At 32.2% G+C, this 23,903-nt stretch overlaps 1 protein-coding gene across 3 annotated transcripts; it reads right to left on the bottom strand.

Moving 5' to 3' along the window:
- Positions 1 to 897: 897 nt before the first annotated feature.
- On the bottom strand, positions 898 to 17,468 carry LOC111707120 (uncharacterized). 3 transcript variants are annotated; one of them, XM_023480122.1, is made up of 25 exons: positions 17,408 to 17,468; positions 17,279 to 17,300; positions 16,617 to 16,708; positions 15,598 to 15,651; positions 14,057 to 14,131; positions 13,385 to 13,421; positions 11,970 to 12,049; positions 11,631 to 11,704; positions 11,098 to 11,241; positions 8,994 to 9,098; positions 8,726 to 8,822; positions 7,550 to 7,638; positions 7,063 to 7,170; positions 6,897 to 6,974; positions 6,439 to 6,489; positions 6,249 to 6,329; positions 5,276 to 5,375; positions 4,927 to 5,106; positions 3,754 to 3,852; positions 3,436 to 3,513; positions 3,310 to 3,369; positions 2,074 to 2,111; positions 1,861 to 1,920; positions 1,386 to 1,437; positions 898 to 1,137 (listed from the first exon to the last, which is right to left on the bottom strand). In XM_023480122.1, the coding sequence occupies exons 1-25, from the start codon at positions 17,447 to 17,449 to the stop codon at positions 1,048 to 1,050; spliced, it is 1,986 nt and encodes a 661-aa protein (XP_023335890.1). In that variant the 5' UTR covers positions 17,450 to 17,468; the 3' UTR covers positions 898 to 1,047. The 3 variants fall into 3 exon arrangements, with proteins under 3 accessions (XP_023335890.1, XP_023335892.1, XP_023335893.1); XM_023480124.1 differs by having other exon boundaries at positions 11,970 to 12,037; XM_023480125.1 differs by having other exon boundaries at positions 16,617 to 16,687.
- Positions 17,469 to 23,903: the final 6,435 nt, after the last annotated feature.

Here is a 23,903-nt window from a genome sequence, read left to right as displayed (position 1 = left end):
CACCCCCTTTCTTTCATTCAGGGAAGGGTTAAGGACTGCCACCCCCTGCCTAAAACTGCCTATGCACATATTCTACATCTCTTTCCATATGTATCTGGAAGCTGAAGGAGCAGAATAATCGTTTTACAATTACCTGGAGTATCAGAGCATTAGCACCAACAAAGAAGGAAACTAGATTCTGCTTTTTTTAATGGAAAACCTTTGTTAATCATAGAAAATGAAGAAAACTATTTGATCTCTACAAACTCCGCACTGAGATATAGAGTGCTTCTGATGAATTGGTAGTTTTTTATATTCAAATAACACTAATCCGCCTACTCTTTCCTGAAAATATGCGAACCGAAAAAATACCGGAATATTCTGCAGTCAAGAACACCAAAAATTGGAGCAACTGCTTGAGGATCCGAGGATGTAAATCTGTTTTTTGATTAAGTAATAAATTGAGAAATTAACATTTCATTTATTTTTAATGAAAATATTATCCTCCTTGTAACATCTGCAGATAACTTAAGAAACAGATGGATTTCTAATTATGATCTGAATTCATTTTAATGTTAAGAAAAAAATGTTTGACCAAAGGGAAAGCTAAAACTGCAATAACTGAAGTTTTAATTTTGTAATTTAATAACAATTTCAGAGGGCTTTGCGCACATCTTTTATCTAAACTTTATATGCGCCCATCTTTTATTTATTACTTTTAGTTTTTGCTCTATCTGTAAGCATGTTCTCTTCTACATTATAAAACAAAAACAAAAAAATTATCAGGTGATTTTTTCTCTGAAAAATTAAATGTTTGATGGTAAACTTGCTTAATTCTGACTATACATAAACCTTTCCTGAGGTCATGTGAGTTTTATCCGTAATGATTATGGATGCAATTAAGCAAACTTACAAACAAAGGATATAAAGATGCTTTATTTGATGAAAATTAGTATTCGAACAGTTTATAATGGTCTATCATAGAAACAAATAATTTTTTTTTTCCAAACTTGTGTCATGGAGTTCTCAAATTGGGCACTTTTGTAAATGTACATGTTGTTAAAATAGTTAATAAACTCGGCTCTTCCCCTTGCAGATGCTGTTTTTGACCTTTCCTTTCCTGATACCAGCGCTTTCACATGCTGCCTCAACTTTAGCCTAGAAAATACAGTCGATTAGGGGATATTAGGAAAGAAATTGGAGACACTTTAACTTAGACAGAAGTTGTGGAAAACTGTAAACCAGGTGTTCAGTGACCACACCTCATCACATTTATACCATGCCCTCTCAATTTTGACACTTTCTCTTTGAAACTTTGTTGTTAAGTTAGCGGTATTATTTATATTTGAGCCTTATAAATGGGCAATGAACATTTCAATTAGGATGCAGGAGGGGAGATTAACTACCTTGTTGAAGTGTAGTGCAGGAGCGTTGTCCAGAATACATGACACCCAATCTCTAAAGTTAATAATTAATTGACTGCTGAATGATATAACCTGTTGTACTGTATACTGGTGAATGATATAACCTGTTGTACTGTATACTGGTGAATGATATAACCTGTTGTACTGTATACAGGTGAATGATAAAACCTGTTGTACTGTATACTAGTGAATGATATAACCTGTTGTACTGTATACTGGTGAAAATCTAACCTATTGTATATTGTATACTGGTGAATGATATAACCTGTTGTACTGTATACTGGTTTATGATATAACCTGTTGTACTGTATACTAGTGAATAATATAGCCTGTTGTACTGTATACTGGTGAATGATAAAACCTGTTGTATTGTATACTGGTGAATGATATAACCTGTTTAACTGTATACTGGTGAATGATATTACCTGTTGTACTGTTTACTGGTGAATAATTTAACCTGTTGTACTTAATACTGGTGTACCATTCTGGGGCAGTTCCACAACAAGACAGACGTCCACTGTTGAAAAATATTCTGAATGATGTTTATGGATTGGAGCAAGAAAATCACAGTAGCATTGGAAGATTATTGACCCATTAGAACAAAATTATGGTTATGCATATATGGTTGAAAGAAAAATCAACAAAAGGTTAAATTTTTAATATTTATTTCCTGACAATACCAACTAGATTTCTTCTTCCCTCCTTGTCCTGAAATAGATAGTTGCTTTGAAATAAAAAATTATTAACTTTGTCCAAAAATGGTAAAAAAAATTAAGTTAAAGTAAGTGATCAATTGTTCAATATTTTATTGTTTTCCCACATTTCTCTCTATAGACTAAATGCAAAGACATTCATTGATCTGCTGCATAGTTAAGAATTTCAAATGTTCATCGTTTTCCTCCCTTCTGCATCTACATGTCTGCAGTTTCTCTTTTTTATGCCTCCCTTTTGCCTGTCTATTTATGGTGCTGCTTTTGAAAGAATGTTTATGTGTTCCTGTCTTTGCACCATTGCATCAGGATTACCCTTTCATTGTATATATTTCCCCTCTACTTTTTTTTTTTTTGCTGAATTGTAATTGCAGCCTCAGCTCTGCACATCCTGTGGACTTGCATTTTCTTCACCACTCATAGCACTTCCAGTTAGTTTCTGTTAGCAGTGAGACAGCAATAGCTTCCTTGCTATGAACCACACATTTTTACTTTCCTATATTAGCAGAGTTGCTAATTATCGAAGGATAATCAATTGACTAGCTCAGAAGTAATTTTGTTGTAGGATCCAACAGAAAAATGTTCTTGAGTCTCATTTCGTTGCTTGTGAGAAGGTTAGATGGTATGTAGAGGAGAGTGGAGATGTGCATAAGGGTTTGTAGGAGTGGGGTATCAGGATTATTTTGTTAAAATCACTCCATTTGTTCACATGTCAAACTGTTTCCCAGTCCAGCAAAATTCCTTACGAAGTATCGAATTCATGCAGAATGCATGTTGTCCCCTATTATCAGCTCTGCTCAGGTAGCAGAGACAGGGCCTTTCCAGAAAGGGCTTTGTTTGTAGTTAAGAAAGGATTCTAAATAATTGAGCATGGGATTCAGGTCCACTTGGCCTTCCTTTCTGCCTATGTGCTGACACCTTTCTCAGCGTTGCCTGCAAATACTGCAGAGATCTTTCTGAGCAGAGCTCTGCTATCCTAACCTGTAGGCATGAAACTTCATAAAGAAATTTTATTAAGTAATAACTTATCAAATATTCAAGCTTTGCCTAGCAAAACCAAACAAAGATAAGTTTGTTTTGGAATTTGAGGTCAAAAACCAAAAACCTGAAAAGTTCTTTATAAAGCAAGTTGGCTCAATATTTCAAAATTAATTGAACAAAAATTTTGCAAACATAAAAAATATGGCAAATTTAACCTCAATGAAAAGTGGCCCCCCACCATCTCCTTTACAAGTTGCTGTTGTAATACCATCCTCCTAAAAAAACATTCATATTTAGGGTGATTAATTAATTTTAAACAAAAATTACTAGTTAATAGTTACCATTTTAATTCCATTGGCACAAATTTGCTCATCAGATATTCCAAGAGGCATTGTAGAACAAAATTCTTTTTTCTTTCTCTAGAAAATATAAAATTCCAACATATTAAAAATTCAATAGTTTAAAGAAAACATTACAACTCTTGGAAATCTTGGAAACATAGATTTTGTAACTTTAAAGATTTTAGTTATTTCCTAAGGTGTGCCTGAGATATTTCAGAACCTACAAGGTAATGAACTTCCTCATAGGGGATATAAGGTTGCCAACTTGAAGAAGTTAAAGTATATTCACACTGGTATAGTTATTGATTTAAAACTTACTTGGCGAGTTTGTAAGAAGGTGTCAAGCTGATTGATACACTCATCAGTGTTCATCAATGTCACATTTATTTCTAGGAGCCTATCACCCATTCCAAACCCCTAAGTGTAGAATATTTCTGGGTTAAAAATTAGGGTATGGTTCTGGATTTATCTCCTTCAGCGGTGGATACAGGATTTAAGTGAGGGGGTGCTAGATTTATTTTGGAACAAAGAAATCCAGATTTAGAAACAAAAAGACATGCAGCTGGCGAAATTTGTTTTACGATAGATACTGTTCCTGTTTTGCACTAGGTTTTTTTTAATTCTTTAGCTTACCCAAATAGAACAAAATCATATAAACTTGAATGGGTTCTCTTTAAAACTCTAGAATGTTTTCCCTCTGCTTTATTTCCAAAAATATAGAATTAGATTGAATTAGAGCTGAAAGTAACTAAATCTGCAAAATCGTTTAAAAGAAAAGTTGCCAAGATCTATTTAGATAGTTATGCAAGTTATATCTGTAAAAAAAACTGTGTATCATGTAGATAAACTTAGTCTTTACTATCTTCTTCACCCTGTAATTCATAAACATGATTTTAATAACATATGTTACCCTCTGTTCCAACCCTTACCCTGAGTATCCTACCTTTCCTTTATACTCCCTCACCTCCTCCTTATCTTTTTCCTGATCTATCATCATTCTTATGTTTAAAATGTACAATGTACATTGTTTTTATTTGCAATTCTCATTCGTTTATAGTGGGCCAACAAATTAAAACAACCTACTCTGGTTAGGCGGGTCCAAACTACATAGTAAATTGTGATTTTTTTATTTGTATTATCTTGTGCTTTGTAGTTGAATAAAAATATGAAAAAAGTGCTATTAAGTAGCTATTCTAAAATCTTAGGGGGTGCACAGGTCCTGCTGCCCCCCCCCCTGTATCCACCGCTGATCTACTTTTTAGTCTATTAAAAAGAACACATTTGGAAAGCTTAAAAAATCATAAGATGATAACAAAAAATGCCATGTAAAATTAAAACCATAGTAAAAGTTTCAAGTATTGGAAATTCTTTTTAGCAGAAGTTCAAGAAACTGCCCTTGACTTAAAAAACATTTTAAATCTCTGATTATATAATGTTTTTTATTAAAAAGATGTGACTAACATTGGTTGCAGAATGTACATTAAAATCTACCTGTGCAATAGCAACTTTTCCTGGTAGATCTAGACCTTTATCTAGACAGATTGGAGTATCTCCAAACTCATCTAGCTTAAACTCTACACGACGTCCTAGTTCTAAAAGAGCTATGTCTGCGTGTAGTTCTCCGTATCTGTATCTTGGATGGATATAAGTATTTTTTACCTCAACTAATTCCTGAGATATTGATTTGTTAATTTTGTTAGTTTTGTCATCTATTTTGAAATCTTTAAAATAACTGTTTGATTTTGGCTTTTTATTATAGGTTAAATCTGACAAATAGCTTGATGTATTTGAAGTTGGGCACATCTATGTAAATTTTAATACAGTATCTTATAATGTGTACCGTAAGGCTTTGTATTGCTGTTCTAAGAATCTGGGATTGTATTTCTGCATCAGGGGGGCGATTAATTTCATCACAGCAGTGAGCAGCTGTTATCATCCATCTGAATCAAGCATTTTCATCATTTTAATTTCTTTAATATTTTTTATGTTTTACTTACCCTCTTACATAATTTTGGAAAACATGTGAAATAATAGGAGCCTACGTTTTTGTTGAAACTTTGTTAAGATTAAAGGGACTGTAAAGGAAAAATGAAAGGGGCTATATGCTGAAAGCTAATCACTTTAGCTCTAGATTGCAACCCATGAAAGTTATACCTGATGTTTCTGTCCCGAGAAATTGATACAAAATTTATGTCAAATAAATACGAAAATTCATATATATACAATTTTGTATGGAATTGGTAGGTTTAATTAGATCATACCCAGCAAATGTGCAACCAATCTTAAAGGGTTAAGGCTCCGTCGTAATGATAGAAAGTACCCAAATCCTCTTCTCTTGAAAGAACCTTTTCATTATTTTACACGGTGAAAATGAACCTAATCCTGAACTTGATCCTGAACCTGATCCTGAACTTGAACAAAACAGCAAACCTAAACCAGAGCAGACCCTGAAACCCCTAAATAAAACCATTCCACCGTAACCTTAACCCTTGTCTAGCCTGAATCCTCCATCCAATTTTGTGAATCCTATGTTTGGATTTTGTCGGGATACTATATGTTCAATATGTCCCGATAAAACCATGGAAAAAATCGGAAACTATGATGCCTGTTTTCCTAGCACAGATAAATCAATACCAGGATGTGGACATGTACACTGGCATTCTAAGAAATCACTCTGTTTTACAGCAAGTGAATTCTAAAAAACTAATATGTGGTTAAATTTCTTTGAGATAACTGTAAAACTTTATGAAATCTTTAATCTTTAATCACAGAACAAATATTTAGATCTTAAAAAGATTATCTTTAAATCTTACTTGTCTGCTATTATTGATGATGAACAAAAAATGGATGTGTTAGAATTAGCATTACTCATAGAAGCGTCATTTACTGTGTCACTAAAATATGTGTACAGGTTAAGTTTATTATAGGTTACTGTGAGACTTTTTAAAATATTATTTTTTATTTTTTTTACACTTAACAATGTTTTGTGTCTCTTTTTGTTACCTTTCCTCACAATTATCTTGAACTCCTTGAACAATATCTTTGTAATCAGCACTTAATATATTAAAAGTATTATTAGATATCAGAACAGATAATATCAAATTAAATATTATTTAGTACCATGCTGATAGAAAGAGACTTACAATTTCACATTAAAAGTAATAATATTACTGAAAATCTTTCTTTTAATATTGTGGAATTGTGTAAAGGTCTGTACTTGGTGTTTGGGAGGCATGAGGCAACTGATATAATGAAAGACTCCAATAAATACAAAATATTCTAAAGCAATAAATTAATTTTGAATAAAAATATTTTTTGACATGGTTTACATGAGAACGTAAAAAATAAGATATTTTGGATACTATAAATCACCACATCCTTATATACCTATACAGCAATTTATTCGAGTTAATTCAGATACTTTAAAATTTTGGGGATATGGTTATTCCTGATATACTCACTTGGTCTCTTCCGGTGCCTCATCAAACCCTTTAAAAACATCTAGACCAATGTTCTCAAGATATTCCAAACTTTTAAAACTGAATTAAAGAGTATTATTAATATGATATATATTTATCAAATCATATGTAGTATATATAAAATATTGATAAAGACATTATTGTTTACCTGCCACAATCAAAGTCCGGATCTGAAATACGAGAGTAGGATTTTCCTTTATAAACTTGTTTCTCTGTGTTTAATGTTGATAAATATCCACAGGATCCACAACTCTCTCTTGAAAAATTAAAGTGTAAAATAGGTTCCAGTCAAAAGCTTTGACTTGAATTATTCTGTAACTAGGGTGAGATGTGTTTAGTTTCTTCAATTTGAATTAAATTTTGGTTCATAAATCAACAATCTTAAAGCTTATGGAGTTGTAATTCTTTACTTTTTCATATAACAACAAAAAATATAAAAACATAAAAAAAATCTAAAATTTTGTTTAATAGGTCCAATTGTGATTGCAAACTTTATTGTGAAATTTAAAAAAGCAAAAGAAATATGAAATTTAGTGAAATTTTTGCAAATGCAGGCCCTGTAATTTTTGCACAATTCTGCATGATTCCGCACAATTTCTCTCATTGGAATTCCAATTAAAAACCTTAGCTAGAACCTGCAAGAATGACCCATTAGGAAGGAGTTTTTAGTACAGTATCCTTGTCTAGCCCATTGGGGACATGATGGAAATTCATCAACACAACCCTGTTGAGTAGAAACATTTACCAATGATAAAATGTCACACCAATTTCATAATCAAATAAAATTTTAAAAACTTCTGTGCAAATACTTAGTACCTCCATTAATATTGCAGAGAAAATTGGAAAAATTGTTTGGATCCTTTAAATAACCAAAATTTAAATTTACATTGCTTTAAAGGAAAATACTGGTCAAATTTTTGCATGGTGTGAAATAGGTGAAAAATTCATGAATTATTAAATATTATTGACTTTCCCTGTCTTTTGATCAGTATTAATTAGGGTTTCCATTTTTACTGGATCAATTTGGTTCCGTAATTAGGCCCTACAGGTCCTTTCCTGAAGCCTTTAAGTATGATAAACCATTAAAAACTTTTGTAAATGGACAATAGAACATTTCTTACTTGATTTTAGAATAAATCTACCTCTAAAATAATGTATACATTTTGAAAATAGTTTATATAGGACAATATTCCATATAGAATTAATCTGGAATAATTGTCCCAAACACTTTTTTTAACAGGTCACACACAGCTCTGTGAACATCTAGAAGGCAGGTTTATCTTAATTCATCAAAGAAAATACTGATAGATTTTTTAATAGTTTATAATTTATAAAATCTTGGAGAAATGATCCGGAAAAAATGAAAACTCTAGTCTTAATACCAATATTTATTTAAAATTAAGAACAGAAAACTTTCAAATTATGAATTTTCTTAAAGGAATGTAAACAATGCCCTATTTTTTATTTAGCAAAAATAATTCTTATGCTAAGAGATGTTGTCAGGACGTAAAAAGCGACATGTTAAAAGAAAGGTCATCAGGACATAGATGGTGGAACATTTACGTCTTACCAACACCCTAATGATTATGTCACATGGACATCTTGTAGGTGATTGATGACGTCATCATCTAGATTTTCCATGGTTGCTAGGGATATTTTGGATCATCTTTGCTATTTAAAATCCTCAAAATTGCGGGAATCAATATTTCCAAAAGTTACAAAATGAAAAATATTATGTGTGTGTGTGTGAATTCTTGAAAAGTCTTAATGTCTAACTTTGAACAACTAATTTTTATGATAAAAATATATACCTTGCTGCCACAACGATTGCAGGATTCCATACATCCTTTCATAGTAAATTGAAACATGTCTACATTCGTCACAAAATTCTGATGTGGTTTAACCTCACTAAACATTGAATTTTCACCTTACAAAGGACAGTTAAATCTCAGATTTGGGATTTATTGACCTATCTTTAGAGAGGTTTGAAGGATCAAATGAGACAAATTTGAAAAACCCCATTACAAGGATTTGCGTAGCTTTACATTTAAAAACTTAAATTAAAGATTAAAAATTTACCTTGTTACAAATTTCTTGTTCAATGCACAAGCTCCATTAGTTTTCCATCTTCTGCATAGGTTCGTCTGATCCTCACATTTTCGGGGTTTATTATTTACTGGAAACCTAGGAATATATCTTTTAACATAAAATCTTGCAGCAGTGGCGCAACATAGGGGAGGAGGGGGCAAATCGAGTTTTGCCCCCCCCCCCTCACTTGAGTCCAGCATGATTATTATTGTGGACCATCTTTTATTAAATTTTGTCAATTAAGAAAAAAATACTAATATTTTTCTTTGGTGCTTCGCGCAACATTTCTAATAGAATTTCTAACTGTTTTCTCGTTTTTGAAGAAAGTCAGTCATGCTTAATTTATCCCCTCAAAAAACCTGTATATATGCAGTTACTTCCCATGAGTATTAAAATACATATATCATTTAAGGTTACACAAAACCTGACAACCTAAGAAGAATACCAAGAAATATAATAAGGATTATATCGGACTATTAGGACTTTTGCAGACTAAAAGAGGAAAACAGGGATAAGCCCTTTACTGGCAAACAAGGACAGAAGGACTAGACTACTATAAATTATAGACAAACAAAATATAGTAAAGTACTGCCATGAACTATTTACTACTAAAGACTACACAGACCTATGATTCAGGGACTATATAGTGGACAAATATGAATAGTGGATGAATTACAAAAAACTGCTGTAAATTGTAATAGACAAAGTGATTATGACTAAGCTGCAGGGACTAAGAGACAATAAGAAATACATGAAAAGACACTAAAAGAACGGAAATTTTTGGGCACTTGACGCACATGTTTAATTAATTTAGTCATGTTGTTCATTTAAAAGCTGTATAAAAAAGTATATTTTTTTAAACACAAGAACAAGCCATGGTTATTATAAGAATTAGGTATATTATTGAACACAGAGCCAACCCTTCAACGAAATCCTGAAAACAGTGCTTTTTTGAAGTTCATTTTGCCCTGGTGGGCTAGGCCCCTCTGTTCCCCCCACCCCTGCCCATCAAAATCAAATTTTGCCCCCCCCCCCCCCCCAACAAAAGTGATAGTGTCGCAACTGGGTTGTAGTGAAGCCAATATCTCCCTTATTAAGAAAGAAATACACCAACAAGATTAGATCCAGAAAAATGTAGTTCGGTAGATGTGAACATGGAGAAATCTACTTATCCTTCTTCTTACACATACTCTCATTTAGGAACCCCAAGTAAGGTTTTTTACACTAGGCTTATTCCATGGTAAAATCCTCAGCGTGAATTCTTGACTTTGCCAGAAGTTTACACTGCAAAAACTGATGTGAGTAAATCTACAGAGTATAGGAAAAAATGTATTTACAAGCAAAAATTAAACAAATTAAATGATCCTTATGATTCTATGAGAAACCAGAGCTCTCTAACAGACTCTCCACCTTTCATTGGCCTCTGACGACAAGTTAATCTTCCGTCTTCCGACTCTTGTTCATAACTGACTCAATTTCGGTTTTAGCCCAGGCTGATCCTATTTTCTCCATTTAAGCCATGGTTCATGCCTATTGATTTGAATTTAAACTCGGATCTGGGGCAAAGGTTTGGTTTTCCATGCATTTAAACATGCATGTTGACACATGTGTTTTCTGGGTTGGCATTTTCTAACAACAAATATTTCTCCATGTTGGCAACTTATCATCTGCCCCACTTTCTGTCCGACCTATAGCTATATACAAACGTTGTCCTGTTTATAGGCCAGACTAATTGAAATCTGAGCTTAACTGCAGATCCAGGACTGAAGGGGTTACATCAATGAAACTATCCAATCTGAGTTTAGCTCGGGTTTGTATGAGAACTGAGGGCGTTTAATCAATGGAACTATCCCTATTCCAAGCTATTGAGCTCACACTGGTTGCAATATTTTTATCTGTTTAATTAATATTCATTTATCTTCCCCTAAAAAACATTTATTTTTCCTAATGCGAGTTAGGAAGTGAGAAAGGGGGAACAAGTTTTTCCACAAATATACACCCCTGCTAGGGTCAATGAAAATAACCCTTCCCAGGTAAAGGTAATTGCTCTATATACTTTCATAAATGATACAATGATTAAATAGAAAAAATATACCTTGGTTTCTGAGGAAGTTTAGATGTTTCCAAAATATTTTTGAATGGACAGCAAATCATAAGTTCCGCAGATTCTTCATCAAAACTACAAAAACTTGTGGCCAAAGTTACAGGGTTTAGATCTAATTCTTCCATTAGGTTACATCTGAAAACAAAATAGCTTGGTTAAATTACATATGAAAATGTTGGATTCAATACGGTTATAAAAAATGAAAATGATAGTAAACATGATATTTTTGAACAATAGCGCAACTAAGGGACGGAAGAAAGTATGATTTTTATGTTGTTTTTCGCATAGAGATAGCATGGAATATAGTAGAAAATGACATCCAATCGTTTCTTTTGCTATTTTGAACACATTCCTCTCTGGCATACTGTTAGCACTAATGACTTCTTTACTCCTAATCATAGAATTGGCGATACAATACAAGAATTTTGGTCAAACACTGTATTTTAAAGATTCTGATTAAATGTTTTTTTTTGTGATTCCCATGTTCAATCAAACTTTTTGCACAGGTAGGGTTGTTAAGTTACCTAGAAAATGGCGTACAAGCTGAGTTTGCATCTTTTTTACAATTACTCTCCACGTTACTGAGGAGAACTTCAGTCTGAGAAAGGTTAGTTTAGATGTCAATTTTAAGTAACTGTTAATTTTTCAAGCAGATTCATGCGGTATACATTAATTATCATTTATATCTAAAGTGTCAATGCAAAAAGAATCTAAATTAACTTTGTATCTTGATTATTCTTTAAAAAATATATTTGATAAATAAAAAAACCATTAATGTTAATGGAAATTATTGATAATAATTGAATTTTTCTGAAATACATAATTCATTTTTCAAAGACTATTTATAAATGTATTTTTCTTACATGCTCATCATATTTATTATCTTCATAGTCACTCCCAAAATCATTTTGTCTCTCATCTAATGCTCCCACTGTTATATCAAATAAACATAAAGGTCATTAAATGAGTTAGACTAAATGTAAATTTTTTTGTTTCAGGGATTATAAATAAGGTTTAAAAAATAATTTAAAATTTTGTAAGGCACAGTTTACATTCAGCTTTCAAAGAAGCAACTTAACTAGGTCTTAATAGGCGCTTCTAACAGTATTCAGAGTTACAGGGTGAGAGAAAGAAAATGGCAAATGCACACAAATGGATTAGAAAAAAACGGAACTACAAGAAACTCCTTAATTACAAGCCTGGTTAGCTGTTATTAAGTATCCAAACTCGTCAGAGAGACATTACTTCTTTTGATTGAATCTAGTTCTATGTGAAATCATCAAGGGAGCTCAGAACAGTCAGGTTCTTATACAACTCTTTCCAGTTTCTTGTGGCTGAACAGAACCCTGTGTGGAATAACTTGGCAGTACACCCTACTTGAAAAAAAGAAGAAAATAATAGTGCAGAGAAGGAGGAGTTTCTCTCTCTCTCTTCCCCCCCCCCTTTTGCCATGTCCAAGGAAAATGAAAACATATAAAGAAGAATCCTGATAGGTTGTGCACCATGCACTATGATACTGGTTTATACTCTGCGGGCTGCAAAGGAAAAAGATAGCTGTAGAAGAGGCCATATTTTGAAGCACTCTGTCCGAGATGAACTTACAAGAATCAAGAATTCTTTTGTTGAAAATATCCACTACTTTCCTAACCTTTTATATTCCATTTGTCATTATTAAGGCTGAATTCTGACAAAGGATATCCTCAGAATTTTCAAACCCTGCTTAGCAGTGACTTTTATTATTCCAACCTGTAAGAAAATATTGAGGAATATGTGTTTGAAGGCCTGACCTTAATAGTCAGTTGTATAGTCAGACATTCCTGGATAAACAAAAAAATTACAGATACATCTGATATCTAATTTTATACTACAATATTAGGGAGAAATAAAATCAAAAATATGTGTCAAAATGAATTTTTCCCTTGTCTACAAGCGTTAGAATGCGTAGATCTAAAAGAGAGGAACAGAAAACAGATGTATGATCAGCTAAAAAGAAGATACAACAGATAGAGAAAAAAATTTACTGCTCTTTTTAAAATTTTGTTAAAAAAAATTTAATGTAAAAATTAATTGTTAGATTTTTTTTGGAGGGCACAGTAGATGAACTAAGTATGGCAAACCAATTTATTAAAATTAATGAAATTGTTAAAATTGGATTTATACTTACACTTCAAAAATCGTGTACACCCGAAAGTTTGTAGAAAAAATACTAATGTTTATGGAGTGTGTCACTGTTTGTCATAAAAAAAAACAACACAAATTAATTTAGTTTATAAAACACCTTCTGTAGCCGAATCTTCTGCATCATTGTATACAGGCTGAATCAATAGACTTATTTGAAAACCAGAAATAATAAGAAGATAATATTTAGTTTCCAGCGGAATAAATACACAAATATACACTGCGAACTTTTGCGCGGCATTCCACATATTTGTGTGAAAATGAATTTTGCGGAGCAAGCACAGCCAATGCACAATTCTGTTTAAAAATTCTGTTCAACTGCTTTGAGTTTGTGTTTAAAAGAATTGAGTCTTTGCCACAAACTCTGATTTTCCAATCCCTATATCTTTGGAACCCAATGTCTTAGACCTTATTTATTTCAAACTAAGTATACTGTTAAATCAAATAATCTAAGTTTGAAATATCAAAGGTTTACTCCATCAGGTTCCAAAGATATAGGGATTTAAAAATTTAAGTTTGTGACAAAAGCTCAATTCCTTTTTGAAAAATTTTTATTTGCGCAATTCTATGAATATTTAATTGCTTCACTGTTCGCAATTGCGCGCAACTAGCGGAAGCAGCATTGTATGCGATTTCAAGCAACGGAAACAGGACTCCTTCATAGGTTTTATTTAATTCAGTCTCTTCATTAGTCTAACTTTACAGCTTAATCCACGGACCCAAGAATAAACTCTTTAATTAGGAAAATATTATAAATTAAAGTTATGATTTCCTCTTTATTATACATTGCAGGTTCTTTCTCATCAATATTTCTTGGACAGCACACCACAGGATGGATACCATGTTGCTAAAATAAAAACAAGTAAGTTTCATTAATACTATAATCCATGATAATACAGGGTGTGCCACGAAACATGACAGTTGGTGAATAGTTATAAAGGTCTTCATCCTTAATTTATTACGTTATTTTATACAAAAGAGAATGATAAAGTATATCATATGGCAGTCATATTATAGTAAAATTTATTTTAAAGTAATTAAATTTGAATATAAGATCTTTTTTGGCTAAATAAACTGCGATAAGTCTTTAATATCTGATACAGTATCTGGAAGACGACATTCAAAAATATTTACCGACTGTCATATTTCATGGGACACCCTGTACACAAATATTTGCAACCCTATTGTAAGTTTTGTCTGATCAAGTATGAAAAGAAAGACAATGATTGATAACGATGTTTTTAATGTTTAAAATGCAGTTTTTATTCATGGTTTAACTAAAAACGTAATTTGCATATTTCTTGCTTCAGAGGTAATAGAGAATTATCAGAACTTAACACCTTTCAAGACAGAACACTTGAGAAATGTCAATTTTTTATCTAAAAAATATTTGTTGGAGCACCAGAGCCAAGTTCAACTTAGTAGTTCGATTCTTCAAATGTTGATGAATGATAAATGGTAACGTTGTGAGCTGTGATGGCTCATCTTTTAATGGAGGATTCCTTAAGATTACTATGACAGTCCCATGTAAAGAAACTGAGTTGTTACCACAAACTCAAATTTTCTGCTCTCCATATCTTTGCATCCCAATTTTGAAACCTTTGATTTTTCAAACTTATTATTTGTTCTAACAGAATTCATAGTTCAAAATATCTGTGGTCTACCATATTGGGTTGCAAAGATATAGGGATTAGAAAATCAATTTTCCTTCGTAAAAATACATATTTTAACATCTCAGCCCATAATTCTACTCAAAGATGTTCCTTATCATAATTTTTTATAACAATTAACTTTTGAAGATTCAACTCTTTTAGGGAAAAAAAATCTACTAACTGTTAATAAAAAAATTTCGATTAAAAACCTAAATTTATATTTGATCCTAGCATGAGAAACCATCCTAACTTGATAAATGTGGTAGTTCATGTTTATTTTTCAGAAAGGATTATGTCTGGATATTCAAGAAACTGTTTAAAAAGATGTTTGCCTGACAAGATGGAATTTTGTTTGCAATATGATTAAATTATTATGAAACATCAAAACAAATGAACAACTAACCTGGGTTGAACTCTCTGAAAATTTAAATCTGAAAAGCGTAAAAACCGCCAAAGGAATTGAGTCTTTGCCACAAACTCTGATTTTCTTAGCTCTATATCTTTGCAACCTAATATTTAAAACTATGAATTCTGCTAGATCAGATAATCTAAGCTTAAAATGTCAAAGGTGTACATCATCAGATCGCGAAGATATAGGGATTAGAAAACTTGAGTTTGTGACAAAGACTCTTAATTCCTTTCCATTACTTTGACTGCCTACCTGTTCGAAAGGAGCCGGAATAGGAATATCAAATCTACCCAGGCTCTCACAGTCCTAAAATTACAAATATTTTCACTTCTAAACATAAATATTTACATTATGACTTTCGAACACAATTAATTCGTTTTCCTCCATTTTACTGTTTTGTCGGCATGATGCGGTTTAAACAATAATGCATTTCAACAAAACTCCTTCAGTTTAAAGATTATTGATTTATGGAGCAATAAGTGATTAAATTCTAATAGAAGAAACCGAATGCTCTCGCCCTGGTTAGTTCGGGGTAAATTTCCCCTTCAATGTGATGCCAGGGGGTTTAAAGAGATGAAATTGGAGACGAATATGGCATCTAATCTCTCCTTTCATAAAAAGGTTACTTTTCTTTCTAGTATATATATTTGCTGTATCGCTGATACTAAAAAAATATATATATAATAAAAATCAACAAACTATTGCAGAACACAGTTTTATCTATTTTTAAATGGCCGAAACCTTTTTAGTACTCCTACTAAAAGAATTGAAGGTACAAGTGTGAATTACAGACTAGATAACTATAACGGTTTGCCCTGTTATGTTTTTAAGAAACAACTTAACATTTCCTTCTTTTTCTATAAAAATTTTGCCAGCCCATTCTCGCAATACCTGGATATATTTAGATGTCCAGTCCATTCTCGTAGTACCTGGATGTATTTAGATGTCCAGCCCATACTCGCAGTACCTGGATATATTTAGATGTCCAGCCCATACTCGCAGTACCTGGATATATTTAGATGTCCAGCCCATACTTGCAGTACCTGGATATATTTAGATGTCCAGCCCATACTTGCAGTACCTGGATATATTTAGATGTCCAGCCCATACTTGCAGTACCTGGATATATTTAGATGTCCAGCCCATACTTGCAGTACCTGGATATATTTAGATGTCCAGCCCATACTTGCAGTACCTGGATATATTTAGATGTCCAGCCCATACTTGCAGTACCTGGATATATTTAGATGTCCAGCCCATACTAGCAGTACCTGGATATATTTAGATGTTCCTTGACTATCTAGTTCAGGGGGAAGATGGCAGAAATCAGGCGGCAGGTCAACTAAATCATCTTTGTTCCTTGCTAAAACATTTAAATACAGCATGTCTAAATTATTTAACATCTAAATGTATGCCTAACCATTATAATATGGCAGATAGTGAAGTTGTTATCGTTTAAAAAATCGTTTTATAATTGAACTTTCGCTCTTAGAAAACGGTAATTATTTATTTTCTTCTTCATAAACAAAGCGATCAGTTAATTTTAGAAAAGTGAAAACGATCACAGAAATGAAAAATGTGACATTCAAACAGGGGCAGGGGCACATTAATCTCTCGTTGCAATCTGATTGTGGAAACCTTTGAAATTTTAAATGCAGACTACTTTTTCTACCCAAAATTAAAGTTTGAAATCGCAAAGGTCTACGAATTCGGGTTGTAAATTTATGAAAATTAGAGTTTGTGGACCAGATTCAATTCCTTTGAAAACTCAAGAAAAAACTTCTGCTAGTTCCAAAGGCAAAAGTTTGAAATATCAAAGGTTCACATCTTCAGGTTTCAAAGATAGAAAGCTAAGATTTAGAAAATTAGAATAATATACAAGTATTCAGTTTCTTTGTCCTGAAAAAGTGCTTTATGGGATTATTTATCTTACCAGTGGAAACAGATAAAACTCTCTGATAAATGATATTTAGTTTATCAATTTTTTGTAAAAAAAAAAATTAAAAGAACAAAATAACTTTTTATTTTTATAAATATAATAATAATTCTAAAATAATCATTCCTGAGAAATAACAATTATTTCTAACACATACACAAGTATCATTTTACATAAACTAATCTGAAATACTTAACATTTGCAAAATCAAGATGGTCTACATTAATAATATTTTACAGTATATCGTGAGCGTACTCACAACTGACCCTACTACATTCGATTCGAACAGTAGTTTTCTATCCTTGTACCGTACTTCATGTAGTATATATATATAGTGTACTGTGTAAACTTAAGCTACCCGTTGGAGAAATAAATCATCCCTCAAGGAAGTTAAATTGCTTTTTTAAACGGAAGCTCGGATTTAGCTGGTGGAACTACCGTTCATTTTGTTTGTATGGAACTATGGGACGGGAAAATGGTGTAGTCGGACATAATAATGGTGAATTTTGACGTCATTTGTAAATGATGTGGTGTGCCTTCACTCCCTCATCTTTGCCACAAACTCAAATTTTTTAAACTATAAGTCTTTGTAATCTGATGGCGTATAACAAATTAGAGTTTGTTGCAAAGACTCAATTATATTTTTCTATATTTTGGTCTCTGCTGGGGTTCAAACCTAACTCTCTTCTCCCCTTCCAACTAGGTTAAAGATATAATAATTACAGTATTTTCTTCCATGCGTTTAATTACGTTAAAATATCACAATTATAGCTGGTAAACTAAATCACTTAAATTCGATTTTACTGTTTAAAAAAAAATCTTGAGATTTTTTTATTTATAAAATTTTCATTATGTTAATTTACTTTAATTATCACCAAAGCACTTCATTAAATTTTTATACTTTTTCATCTAATTTAAAAAAAATATTTTTCAATTTTTAATTTTAATTGTAGCTCGTTACTTAATCATGTACTTAGACTTATTTATTTGCTTATTCTGAAAATTAACAGTAAAAAATTTAGTATTTTAACTTAATTTAACTTTAACTTTCTAATGCAACCCAATGCCGTAAACCTTAGATCTTTCAAACTATAAAACTGTTAGATCAAATAATCTAAGTTTTAAATATCAAAAAATTACACCATAAGATTGATAAGATATTATAGGGATTAGAAAATTTGAGACTCAATTCTTTTCAGTATAGTCCTGAATTAGACTATTTAACATAAAATCAATAATTTGTAAATTTCTCTAATTTTTGAGTTTTTTGTTTCTTTATTTAAATGAATTGTTATTTTACCCCTTTCACACCTTAAAATCTATTATTGGCTTTACGCAATAAATCGCTATGAAATGCCGAGAAACCTATATATATACATAATCATATGACAAAAATGTTGAAAAAACATTGATTTTTCAAATTGTGAAATTAAAACAAATGTGAAAAAATTAAAATATTGCCTGCCAAATGTTTTAAAATTAAGAAAAAAAAACCATTAATGACTTTATTTTGGCGCAGTCCAATCATGTTGTTAAGGCATTTCAAAACATAAAAAATTAGATTCACAGAAATAGATAGAAGAAATTATTTTAAAAATTAAAATTTGTTTTTTCCAAGGGCAACGCTGGGCTCTTTAGTTTTCATTCTTTTCATAATTTTTTCACAATTCAGTATTTTTTATTTTGGGAAAATTGAAGATGGCGTAGTTGGGGAAATAACCTTTCACCCTGGATTCAAGAATTAAACATTTTTCAAGCTAAGAAACGACGATATTTTTCAAAGTTCATGATTATTAAACGGTTTGAAGGATACCGTTGCAAAGGAATTGAGTCTTTGGAACAAAATCAAATATTAAAACCTGCACGATATCTTTAGAACTCGATGTTATAGACCTTTGATATTTCAAACTCAGATTACTTGATCTATCAGAATTCATAGTTTGAAATATCTAAGGTATGCAACATTTGGTTCCAAAGATATAGTGGTTAGAAAATAAGAGTTTGTGGCAAAGACTCAATTCCTTTAGCACTCTGCTCTTTAACTTGGAGATCAATTACCATTAGACAATTAACAGCCCTTTTAACTCAAGCAGGTATTAGTATTTATCGGAATTCAAATTTCTCCCTTCAAACAGTTTTACAATTTAATTTAACAAATATGAATTTGAAGGGTGTGTTTTCATGGATATAGGGCATCCACGCTTCTCAATGGTTTAATCCTTTCTATGATAAATAATTAGAAAAATATTGTCATTTCCTTAGATTAGTTAATTCTGACAATTTTCATTCATAGTTTCTCAACAAACTTGTAGAGGAACCACCATTGAACATAGTCAATTTTCAAAGTCAAAAACATGGATAATCACTCTAGCTTGATAATACACTATAGTAATTGGTATCGTTCTAAATCAGACATGCCTATCGTACTTCTGGATGGATACGTTTTCAGAATTGTTTTTATTTAATTATTAAATAATATAAACAAAATTCTACAGTAAACTAATTAGTTGTTTAGAAACAGGTTGAGAAAATAAAAATAAATCTTATCATCGAAAATAAGTAATCTTATTCAATTATTAGTTTCTATAATCTCTCTTTAATCACAAAGATTTTCTGCAGATTTTTTGGAATTTTTACTATTTGAAGAATTTGAAGAAATCTGCGAACAAATTCATCGAAAATAAGAAATTCAATATAATGATAATAAGAAAGTAATTAATTCTAACTTCGATCTATTGACACATTTCTTTTGAGAAATATGTTCCTAAACATCTAATTAGTTTACTATAGAATTTTTACTATATTTTTCGTCGTTTTTATTTATTAGTTTTAAAAAATCGATTCTTGAAACGAACCCACTCAAATTCATGATTTTGAACGTCGACTTTGCGCTCAAACTCAGTAATTATACATCGTGGAAACGTTTTATATGTCTCAATGAATCCTAAAGAATTCGTCCACAACACTGCATACTCAGTTTAACTACCTTACATAGCCAGAATTAGAAATCTTTGTTCTCCTTTATTTATTTGTTAAAAAGCTTCAACAGCTTGAACTTGTAAAGTAAAATAGGGCCGTGTACAGTGTACTGCACCATTATTATGTTTTATTTTCATTGACAATTAGAAGTCATAGCTGGAGTTTAACACTCATCTTCATATTGGACATTATAAGGGGTCTCACAATTTATAAACATTTATATGGGTTCATACGAATATGAAAAATAAAGGAAAAACTAGATCATGAAGTGATTAGTATTATTCTTTAATTCTAATTTAATCATTTTTTTAATTAAAAAAAGCTCAAATGAATCTTAATTGCCGCGAGGCTATATTTATTGCACAAAACTGACTGCCCAGCATGAACGGGAGTGTCTTGGACGCGGTCGAGGACGTCCTTAAGCATTCCCAAGACCCTCAAATTTTTCCAAAAATATAAAATTTCAGCAAATATCTTGTAATATGAGATATAACCTTTAAAATATATGGGTATCCTGCTCCCCGTCCCCTTTTTCAGGCGTGTTCTCAGTTATCTCCCACATCTTGAATTTGTCTTGTGTCAAGTCAAAAAAAGACTTGTTCCCCCCCTTACCGATTTAGCCTATTCCTCACCATATTTCATCATCCACATCTGCAGTTAATAGTAGTTAATAGTCTTGCCAAGACATGACACCAAGATGATCCTCAGTTTTATAATGATATCATATTTCATCCACATGTGTTATGTCCCATTCTTTTAGCCTGTTCCCCTCATATTTGATCCACATCTGTTAGAGGTCTTGCCAAGACCATCCTCAGACTGTGAAGAACCAGTCAGGACAATTTTTTGAGGACACCCGCATGACTTCCTCTGTAAGTGAATATAAGACGACTGCAGGGATGGGGGGGGGGACTGGGGAGGGGTTGAAGAACAGCTTTAAAACAGCTGCCAGAGAAACACATGTGGGGACACATTATAGACACACACAAGGGACCCCTGCAACGACAAATGCCATTGGTAACCTGATACCCCAGTTCATGAGCATCGTCTTTTTGGTCTTAATATGACTACCTCGCTAGGAGTAATTATGGGTCTTGAGGACGTCATATCTTGTAAGTCAATTTTAGACTTCCTTGGTCGTCTCCTGATTTTGCTGTGTGGGTCAACTTTACACTTGGTAGTCTTGACTGGTTGGTACAAATAAATGCATGTACAGTACACTTACACTTAACTATGATAACCGGTTTTGATAATGCAACGATTGGAGCATATGCAAACTAATTTCAAAATTTGAATATAAAAATGCAGGTATTTTCTCACTATTAAAAAAACAGAAACTTAGATATTGTTTTGATAAAGATGCAAAAGAAATAAAAAAAAAATTTTTTTGGAAAAGATTGTTTTTGTAGATCTGTCAAATGTTTAAACTCACAGACCCTTTAAGCTTAATTTTTATGTATCTTATTTGTTGAGCTATTTTAATAAGTTGACATAAATTTAATGATATATTGAAATCGTTAATGAATTTTAGCTTTTAATTATAACAGAAAATTCCGTAAGGAAACGAAACTTCATTTTACCTAAAAAAACTGAAGGGCTAACTGAAAAAAAAACGGTTTTAACTAACCGTTCACAAACGAATTGAAAAAGCAGAACGTGCACAGTCCTAGACATAGGACGCTCTCTTTTTATGAAAGCTATAAAAACTAGAACTGAATTGCGTATAGGTGCAGGAGAGAAAAATATTTAGAAATATTTTTAAGGCTTTTTTAAAAGTTTGTGTGACATTTTCATAATATGGACAAAGATGTCACTGAAAGTGTTAAAAGCTTAAATTCTATATTTTTTAACGGTTGTTTACTGCTTAAATATTATGTAAACCCAAGGTGGTGAGGCCCCTTGACAGTGGGGTTATTGTAAACATTTTAGGTTAAAAGCTTCAAGATTAGGTTTGGTTCAACGTAATACCAGTCAGTTGGGTTTCAAACCTCATAGGAATTAGTCCAGAATTATTTTGCTTGTACAGTGTTCGGCGATTATATCTATACATTGAAGACGGCTTTTCAACGTTTGATTTCAACCAAGCTTTTTTTCAAATTACAAGTTTACAAGTAAACAAAGAGAAGCTGTTAATTGACAGCCCCTCTATGTTTCCATGTTTTAAGTTTATGTGTAAGTATATCCATGATGTTTAAATTGTTTTATAGAAATAAAAATTGAAGTCAAAAGTCGTCTTCATTGTATTGAAATATTCGTTGACGACTGTATTTTTTTTTAAATTCTAAAAGACTCCCACTGTAAACATGACAGTTTGTGATAAATAGAGAGTAAAAATATCGTCTTCAGGAAATAATGAACCTAAGTAACCTAACTTTACAGTCAAAAGTGGCTTNGCACCTTCTATTTCCTTTTATTTAGGGCACAACAATAGAAAGGGGGCACCTTCTATTTCCTTTTATTTGGGGCAAAACAATAGAATGGGGGCACCTTCTTTTTCCTTTTATTTGGGGCACAACTATAGAAAGGGGGCACCTTATATTTTGTATTATTTAGGGCACAACTATAGAGAGGGGGCACCTTGTATTTCGTATTATTTAGGGTACAACTATAGAGAGGGAGCACCTTATATTTTGTATTATTTTGGGCACAACTATAGAGAGGGGGCAACTTCTAGTCCTTTTATTTAGGGCACAGCAATAGAAAGGGGGCACCTTATATTTCGTATTATTTAGGGCAAAACTAAAGAGAGGGGGCAACTTTTATTCCCTTTTATTTAGGGCACAACTATAGTGAGGGGGCAACTTCTAGTCCTTTTATTTTGGGCACAAATATAGAGAAGGGGCAACTTTTAGTCCTTTTATTTAGGGCACAAATATAGAGAGGGGGCAACTTCTATTTCCTTTTATTTAGGGCACAACAATAGAAAGAGGGCACNGGCCAGTGAAAGGGAAAAAATTACAATTATTGAATTATTTCCTTCTTCTTGAAGCTGCCACTGATTTTAACTATATTTTAGAAACAATAATCATTTAACAGTAATTATTACAGTAGGACACATACAAATGTGGAAAAGGAAGACGACATTTAATCAATTTTATGTGTGTTTATATTATGCAAATAGCTTTATCAGCATCTTGTAAATCATCTTCTAAAGTAAAACGGGTCTGTGTACAATGCACAGAGTCAAAATTATAACTTATTTATTTATTTATTTAAAGAGAATTGCTGGGGTTGTTCCTGGCCCCAGGCATTCCCACCCCTTAGCACTCCCCCTAATGACACGTGTATTCCTCACGCCTGAGGTAGTCTGGTTAATCCGCTTAAGGCATGTATTATTTATGAACCCTGAATGGAAGCGTACCCGGGTGTAGGGATATCAGAACCCGTAGTATTCTGTAGCCCCAGGCCAACATCCTTGGCCCCCCTAAACTCTTGGTTTAGTATGATCTTTAGCATAGTACATGAACACCTTATCCATTTATCTTTCCAGGTAATATTAAGACCCTGCCTTTATTACATTTATTGTTAATCCGGGTCCCTCTCATACCACAATGATGGGTTTTCCCCTATTCATCAATTTTGTTACCTGTTCTCATGGATATTCGGCTTAAAGTCATCTTTCTATTCCAGAATTCTAAAGTTC

The sequence above is a fragment of the Eurytemora carolleeae genome, unplaced genomic scaffold (genome assembly GCF_000591075.1).
Source record: "Eurytemora carolleeae unplaced genomic scaffold, Eaff_2.0 scaffold155, whole genome shotgun sequence".
Classification (NCBI taxonomy): domain Eukaryota; kingdom Metazoa; phylum Arthropoda; class Copepoda; order Calanoida; family Temoridae; genus Eurytemora; species Eurytemora carolleeae.
This window is presented reverse-complemented; position numbering and strand designations above follow the sequence as displayed.